This window comes from Cupressus sempervirens, chromosome 9, assembly GCF_028749045.1.
Source record: "Cupressus sempervirens isolate cs-2001-9-10 chromosome 9, ASM2874904v1, whole genome shotgun sequence".
NCBI classification, from domain to species: Eukaryota; Viridiplantae; Streptophyta; class Pinopsida; order Cupressales; family Cupressaceae; genus Cupressus; species Cupressus sempervirens.
This window is the reverse complement of record NC_143126.1, coordinates 209,469,377-209,478,355: the sequence shown is the minus strand read 5'-3', so window position 1 is coordinate 209,478,355 and position 8,979 is coordinate 209,469,377. Positions and strand designations below refer to the sequence as shown.

Sequence of the window (8,979 nt, the reverse complement as noted above, 5' to 3'; positions counted from 1 at the left end):
ATACTTAGTTTTGTGTTTGGATCCCTTGGAGGGGTGTTACACATTAAATATTTAGTTTTATGTAAAGGGTTTAGATTAAATTATTGTATAGTTATGGTTAGGTTGAGGTTAGACTTAGAATATAGTTAGTTTTACTTTCTTTGTTTTATGGTTTACAAACTAGTTTATAATTAATTACTATTTAGTTGAAATAAATATAAAATATCAATGTAATTACATGTTTAACCAATCTAATCTACATCTATCTAATCATTCAACATTGCAATTTTTATTAAATACATCAAAACATCTAAAATAATAGTTTTTAAATGAACATCTACAAATTTAAAAAGTTAAAATATACGAAACTATTTAAATGAACAAATACAATAATCTAAAGATAAAACTATTAACAATGGAAATTTATAATTTTACATATTAAAAATGAAAAAAATAATAATAAATTGACAGAATTATAAATCATAAAACTAAAAAAAATGAAATAAAATAGTAGAAAACAAAGTAAAATACTTGGTATGCTGAAAAAGAGCAACTGGGGGTTAGTAGAAATCCAAAAACGGGCTCCTGTTTCTATGCTAAAATTGGGCTCCCATTTTGCATACAGTAAAAATGGCAAGAAAACCCCCCAAAATTGGGTTTTGTAGTTTTGGGTACCTAGTTTTTAAAATCAAGTACTTGATTTTAAAGCAATCAGACCCTATTACTTTAAAATCAAGTACCCAATTTTTGAAACATGGTTCGAGTAGCCAATCCATATTCAAAAATCATGTACCCAATTTTTTGAATATGGGTTGGGTGCTTGAACCATAATGGGCCATTTTCAGAAAGGTCTCATCCATGGAATTGTCTTCCACAAAATTGTGACCCAAGTTTGTGCTCTTATCCTAGTATTAGATTTCTTTCAATGTCCTTGTCTTTAATTTTAGTTTTGATGCTTTTAGTAAATGCTAAAATGACTTTGTTGCACATATAGAGTTGATGTAATCCAATTAGATATGTCCTCAATTGATAATTAAATGAACCTATATTGGGATGAATAGTTACTTAATAAGGTATTAGTTGTCTCCATTAGGAGAGTGTATTCAGTTATTTGCACCAACTAATCATCTTTGATAGAGACTAGTCAGCTCCTAGTGGAATTTATTATTTGATTTTAGATTTTAAAGATCTTTTTAAATCTAGACATCTTATGTCTTTGACTTTGAACTTAGTCTAAAAAATTTAATATCTTTTTGTTGCAAAACCACAACTATTCAATGTCTATAATCATTCCAAATTTATTAATAAATTAGTACTCAATTTCTTTATATTTCATAGAATTTATTTATATAATCAATTTAATTCAAGTTAATTAACATGCTCACTTGCTTTGTATACCTAAGATCTTTAATCTTATATAATTTGGGCACTTTTGGAAATATCCATAAGGAATGTTTATCATCACCAATATTTTTGGCAAAGAAAGATAAATGCATAAGAAAATAGGAAAAAAAAATATAGAAGCATTTTCAAATAGCTATTATTAAAACCAAACAACAGAACTTCTACGAGTTTTTTCACAAAGCCCACCATCTCAAGGATTGAAAAGAGATCATAAAAAAACAAGATACATATCTAAAGAAAAATAGAATAGAACTATCAAACTAAGTGATTATGAAGGATCTAAACAAACTCTAGAAGTGAACAAAAGATAACAATCCCCAACCATGACATTCTAGGTGTGATTTATAATAGAGGCCCATTCGGTCAAATACTTTGCAACATTTTATAATTCAATAACATAATTAAAAGATACAAAATCAATGTTTGGCAAAATAAGAATCTACTCCACAAATATTTCAGCCTCTATGAAGATTCATAAGGTCTATCATCATTCAAAAGGGAAACCAAAATCATGAAGTCCATCTTAAGTATTATCTTGTTCTAGCTAATCTCATAAACTTTCTCCTTAGATACAACTTAGATGAATTGAGTCTCTAATTAATTGTTAGTTACAAACTTCATAGTACTTAGAAAGGAAAATGAAGTTAACAAAACTGGCATTCTCTCACCTATCTCATTACACTAGGATTTCCCCAACAAGAACCATCATTATTTATGTATAAAACAATCAATTAAACCATGAACCATTTTCTTACTTCAATCATCTTATTGTAAGATTAGCTCCTAAGTGCCAACCAACTAACCCATATGTAATTGCCTAACACAAGGAGCTAAGAAGTCATCACTAAAACACAAGTCAACAATTTTTTTAATTTATAAATTCCCAAGTATTCAATCAGACACATCTAACAAGATTTGGATAACTTTACAAAACCTCACAATTTATTTCCAACTAAATTTGTTAGAAAAATAGACCCACAAGATTTTAAAATACACACATAATAACTACTATTTATTGAGTGGCTTCTCTATGTATCTTGATGGACTAGAGAGCTACTAATTGGCGAATATTGATGGGAAATACATAATGAGTACTACCATTAAGAAACTTAGCAGCAGATATAAGATTTACTGCCTCTGTTGGGTGATAAGCATCAAAGAACATGTACCTTTGCCTTTCATCCCCACAATATGACATTCCTGGGAGACATGAAACCGCTCCCTTGAATTTTCCCCCACTTCCACAACATGCAGTATTTACATTGATGAAACCTGCAAAATACCATCAATCTTGATACACTAAAATGATTGTCAAAGCAAAAAAATATGATAGAATAACATATATTAATGTTTAGTACCGTATCTCTTATGATTTGTTATGAGCTCTGAAATGGTGGCATAAGCATTGAGATAGATGAAGGAAGCTCCTTTGAGATTTGAGTTGAGATGGTGTATGAGATTCTTCAAGCGTATGTTATAATTGAGAACAAGTTTATTTGTTGCAGCAATGCATTTGCCGTTCACACTTCCTCCGCTGGATAATTGATAAGGAATGCAACCAAGAGGTCCAATTCCACTCACTATAAACTTTCGACCTCCAAGTTTGTATAGTTTCTGCCAAAAAAGAGATCAGAGTGTTATATATAGATTTTATTAGAGATTCTTGAGTTGGTAATATGGTATTAAATAATAACAAATCATATATTTTTACTTTGGTGAGTATTATTTATATGTAATAAGTGTTAAATAAATTTGATTAGATCGAATCTTCATATCTATATGATAATTGTGTAAGTTCTAAATTATCTAATTTAAAAATAATTTAAGTATAAGAACTTATGTATCTATTATTATTTCATTTCTCCTTTAATTAGATTTCACTGACAAATGTATTTATTATTAAAATTTAATTGAGACTCTTTTATAATTAACATGGTGTTGGATAGATATTAAAATTTTGATCTTAGATGTCAATTAGATAATCTATTTGTTAATTTTAAAAATAATGATAAAATAAAATTTATTCTTTTTTTTTAAATTATTTTTTTATTGATAAAAGGCTATAGTCAAAATATTTTATTAATAGATCATACACATGAATTTTTTATATATTTTTTACCATGAATATAATATATTTATGTAATTATGTACTTAATTTTTATATACAAGTTGTAGGAAGGAATAATTAATTAAATCATGATTTAAATATTTCTATAAAAAAGTCCCCATACATATGTATTCTTGAGTTTTAATGGTTATTGTATACAAATGAAAAGTATAGGTTGTACAAACTTAAATTTTATTTTACATAATGATTTTGAAAGTTCTTCCGAGTTCTATTAGCTACATAATGCAAGCTAAGAGTACTATAAATGGACCAAAAAATAAATAGATTGTAAGACAAATTGATATGTTTATCTAATTAATAAGTTTATTAAGTATATTAAGAATATTTACTTATCATTATATTGGTGGCTAGTAATAACATGTGTGCACATTATCTTGAGGTGTACAAATAGTATCATTGGAAAATTAATTCTTGATTGAGAGTAATTAGGTTCTATCCCTACTTAATTAGCATCTGATATGTCTTTTTTAGATTCACTTAGTACTTTATTGATTAAAATTGTTTTTCTTTTAACCTCTTCAACTTTTAGTATCTTTAAGTTGTGAATTCAAGAAGACAAATTATTTGTGCTTCATGTATCCATTTGATCATTGATTTTCCTATTTCTTAGAATTTATGTGTAATAGTTTCTATCATTTCAATATTTCTTTAATTGTAACTTTTTCCATTCACCTACATCTCTAATCATGTTATTTAAATCTTGTCAAACTAATAAAACATTAGCATTGTTAGTATTTGAAAATTTTATTCTTGTTGTTATTTTTTTTTTTTTTGGTTGATTATTAAATTTGTGAAAGACCACTCTTACATCAAAATTGGTGAAAAGGTGAAAAACCAATTTCATGATTTCATTTTTTTCTAATTTGAGTGTTTGAGGATCATATCTTTCTAGTTTGTAGTTGTTTGCTCTTGTTTTTCAAACAATATAAATTTTGAATCTCTTTGATTATTTTTTCTTAAGAATTTGAATAAACCTTAGTGATATTGTATTTGAAAAGCTATAAATTGAAAACAATGGAGTCAGCATTTTTTTATGTTTAGACATATAGGCCAAGTTTAAACATATAAGCCAAGTTCATACAATGTGGTAACTATATAAGCAATGTATTATATTTTCTATTTAAAAAAATAAAATATATATTATGAAATTAAAATAAAGTATTGTTTATAGTGCAATACTCTAATTAAAGTGGGATTAGCTTACAATAGGGCATGAATCTTTCCATGGGAATGGGTGTTGACCTAAGGCTTGCTTAAGTTCTTAAAATACTTGGCTAGATTCTCACATGAACCATATTAATAAACATAGTTTAAGAAATGGATAGTCAGTCACCATCACCATTTTCTTAAGACTCACTTCATCATCTAGCTTCATTTATTTTTCTTAAGACTCACTCCTTAACCAACCTAGCTAAATTGGTGTACTTTTTGCAACTAGAGGCCTAGCTATTCTTCTCTTTTCTATTGCAAATTTTATTATTTAAAAGATTTTTTTTGAAACTTTTTATAATTATATATTTTATTACTTCTTAAGAAATTAAATCATTTTTTAATACTTTGTATCAAATCAACTAACTTATACATCATATTTTGATATTATAACTCACATTTAAAGAGTCATGATTTTCTTGTAAAAGATATATTTTTAATATCATGGTAAAAGTGCATAGTCTAGTATATCTTATGACAATATTAGTTTTCTCTTAGATTAGTCCAGGCTTGTACTTCTAATAATTTATCCTTTTCAAATATTAAATAAAATAAAAATAAAGCTACTCTTCTTGATCACACTATAAAGTGAGATCTATTTTAATTTTGAGATATACATTTATTGAACTAATTTTTAGGTGTTATTTCACAATATATTTTATTTTAAAGTGTCATTGGTTGTCTTTAGTTCTTAAGACATGGATAAATTTAGTATATTATACTACATGAATTGATATAAACTATCAAATTGTGGGAGTTTCATCATTTTTAGATCAAATTGTCTCTAAAGAGATATGACATCTCAAAAGAGTTTACATGCCCAAGATGTATGCATATTATTTAGGACTGTCTCTCTTTAGGGTTGTCTCTCTTGAACAATATTACTCTTGAAAGCCTTCCAAACTATCTAGGTTCAAGTATTATTACTAGATAAAATAAATATATGATAATAACTCATTTTAGAAGAAAGATGGTGAGCTAAAGCAATATATTTAACGAAATCACATTACTTAATAATTTGTTTTCTAACAAATATCTAGCAAACATTCTTAAAAGTCTTGAGCATAGGAATGTCTACTTAAATGACACACATCACATACTTATATCTAATTGCATTCATGATTTTCATAATGCTAGAAAGACAATTTGTTTCCTCTTTAATGATATAAATTTTATTAGAATTGGTTGCATCTCCTCTTTAAGAAGTAAAGGGAATGCATATTGGTTTTTAGGTTCTTTATCTTCCTTATCATGCTTCTAGTCTAGGACATCCTAAATTACATTAGTTTAAATTTTATGTTTCAATTTGGACTTAGATATTCATGGTTACCTTAAGTAAACCTTATATTGTATGTAATAGTACTAATTACTTTCATTTATAATTCAAGAAAAACATCAAGATCCATGACTTGCTTGTAGAAATACCCTTTCTACTTTCTTTATTCATTCTACTACTTGAAAGGAAATTAAAATATTGAATAGCTTATTAGAGTGCCCACTATGTAACATTATACGTCTACTCTCTCCCTCTTCTAAGTATAGACACTAGCGAGTATTGTCTTGTAGCATACACATAAGATAGTAATATATTTGTTGTGGTCTATTTTTCATTTCTTTTAAATATCTCTAAGACCAAGTTCTTGTAATATTAGTATTCAATAAAATTCAAAATTAATGATAAAAGAAGTAGAAATAATACAATTAATTTACCATCTCTAATTTAATCCATAAAAAATATTTTATTAATATAGAATAATTAATCAATATTAATAAATAATATTTAATTAATTATTATTTTTTAAAAGCTAGTAAAATAAAATAAACATAAAATTATAACAGCCAAGATTCATTATTATTATGTGATGTGATTAATTATTATTAATTATTAAGCTTTCGCAGAGTCAAACCCAAGACCTCTTGAATAAGAGGCTCACAATTTACCATTGTGTTGTAGGCTCTTGCCTCACTATTGTTAAAAAATATAGACTTGTAAACAGTTAAAAAAAAAAAAATTTAATAAACTAACTACAAGATACTTTTAAAAAAACTAATGTGAATAGTCTAAATACAAAATACTTAAAAGGGTCAAAAATCAAACATCACTTTTGTAAAACAGTTCCCAAAAGAAAGTGATTCTACCTAAAAAATTTAGAATCCATAATTTGTATGAAATTTGTTTTAAAAAATAAAAAATAAGAAGTAATATAACTTTAGAATCTCACATCAATATAACTGTGTAGGAAGAGAGTAAGGAGCAGCTCCCATTGGCGAGAGGAATAGTGGGATTGCATTGTAGAATTTGGAAGTAAATAATTGTCCAAATAATCGTTCGATCCAATCGCGATGACAAACAAAGATTTATATAAAAATTGCATTGTCCTTTTGTACCCCATCATGCTAATCAGTTCGCTCCTTGTATTCCCAAAGTAATTGATTTGAGACCATAAATTCAGACATTCAACCTGCAAATAATTTCTTCATGTTGTTCAAAATCAAGATCATAATTTTTTTTTAGCTGAATTTCTTCTCTAGAGTCAATCTATTAGTTCATTTTTTCTTTGAGCCATCTAAACAAATCAAAATTGAAACTCAACTTAAAAACATATATATAATGATCAAAATCAGCACATAAATGCTCTACCTTATAAAGAACTTAAATCATGTTTCCTCATATGAAATTCTACTAGCTCTTTCAATACAACCCATTAATTAATCATAACTTTAGACAAACCACCTAAACAAACAAAATATATTATCTAAACCAAACCCAAAAAATACTATCATACTCACAAAATTTGTTCCGGTGCTATTCATGATTCCACCAGCACCAGAAGCATAGTTGACACCATTAAGCAATACTTGCCCATGAGTTGTGGGGGCTAAATATGGTTGAGGAAGCTCAGTCTGTCCCAACTCATTTCCTACACAACATAGAGAAGAAGAATTAATATGTAAGTGTCTTAGCATTTTTATTTCTATAGATTGATATCTAGATCATAGTTCAGTATATTGTAGACTATAAAAGAATCTTTCCTTCTTTCTAAAATAGAACATGTACCTATTATATCAACAAGAGTTCGACCATTAGTAAAGCGACCAGTAGGTTGATACCCTGATGGCGCAAAATCTATCCCATATGGACTCCAATCTGCCCTAGATAATGAAGCAATGTAATTGTTGTTCCCTGGATCTGATAATGAATCCCCAAATATGAAAATGGCTGGTTTGTGAGAATTCCTACTATCCCTTCCTCCTTGTCCTTGAGCTCCATGATTGCTATTACTAAGCACTAACAATGGTGTTGCACTTATCAAAATAATTGTGAATAGTTTACCCATATTTTCTGACCAGCACCTACCCATCTAAATGTCTTTTCAAAATTTGAAAAAACCAAGGTAGCACACAAGAAATTACAGTATACATAAAACCCCTTTTAGCAGTTGCTCAAAGCAACAAATAGATTACATGTTTAGATGGTAGTCTTTTATTAGTCACTTACTTGTAACTCAATTAAAGAAACACATGTTTTGCCTGTTACATAAATTATGGAAGGCTAGATTGTTTGATGAATTGAATTCACTATTTTTGTGCCCCAAAACGTGTCTATAACAGAATTCGGTTTTAGGTCAAGATGGGAAGTTTATTGAGAATAAGAAACCTTTTATGTTTTGTGTTAGGCAAGGGTTTGATTACGTCAGAAAGTGGGTTATTCGTCCAGCAATTTAGGGTTCTGTAAGGAGTAGAATTCAGGGTTTTGTAAGGGGTAGAATTCGTATAGTTAAAACAGGAAAGAAAAACACAAGTAAACGGAATAGAACCAAAGAAAAATAGGAAAATTTTAGGTGTTACCTTGCGTGGTATTGAGATTCTTCAAGACATACATCATTAGTTTCATCTTATCCAAAGTGGAGGTAATGTCCGTTTTCCCATTTGCACTTGTGGTCTTCATGTTGCAGCTGTTTCTTGATCTTATTGCCTTTTTAATGGAACATTGTGTTAAGCTGTTTGTAGAACTAGTTATGCCCTGTTTGATGAAGGATATAATGGAGAAAAGAGAAGTATTGGTGGTTTGGGTTGCTAATGATTATAGCCATATTCTATCCTTTAGGTTCCCATAAGAAACCTAAATTTTGAAGTTCATCATGTGTAGAGCAGCATGAGCATCAGCTCTCAATGTTGAGATCTTCAGCTTGAGAATGAAGAAAAGAATAGGTGGGGGTTTTCTACTCTAATGGATGGGAGGGCAAGTGGGGCTCTTT

The 8,979-nt window shown here is 28.2% G+C and overlaps 1 protein-coding gene across 1 annotated transcript; it reads right to left on the bottom strand.

Annotated features, from left to right (window-relative positions):
- Nucleotides 1-2,271: 2,271 nt before the first annotated feature.
- LOC149538232 (GDSL esterase/lipase At2g23540-like) lies at nucleotides 2,272-8,159 on the bottom strand. The gene is made up of 5 exons (XM_089802487.1): nucleotides 7,779-8,159; nucleotides 7,511-7,641; nucleotides 6,943-7,182; nucleotides 2,742-2,997; nucleotides 2,272-2,655 (listed from the first exon to the last, which is right to left on the bottom strand). The coding sequence occupies exons 1-5, from the start codon at nucleotides 8,080-8,082 to the stop codon at nucleotides 2,429-2,431; spliced, it is 1,158 nt and encodes a 385-aa protein (XP_089658613.1). The 5' UTR covers nucleotides 8,083-8,159; the 3' UTR covers nucleotides 2,272-2,428.
- Between the last annotated feature and the right edge of the window lie 820 nt (nucleotides 8,160-8,979).

What these genes read in the sequence shown, in the direction of transcription:
- LOC149538232 (XM_089802487.1), bottom strand. Translation starts at nt 8,082, where the DNA reads ATGGGTAGGTGCTGGTCAGAAAATATGGGTAAACTATTCACAATTATT. An exon ending in AACTCTTGTTGATATAATAG is followed by an intron (nt 7,642 to 7,778) that starts GTACATGTTCTA and finishes TATGTTGTGTAG; the next exon opens with GAAATGAGTTGGGACAGACT. An exon ending in AACAAATCATAAGAGATACG is followed by an intron (nt 2,656 to 2,741) that starts GTACTAAACATT and finishes GGTATTTTGCAG; the next exon opens with GTTTCATCAATGTAAATACT.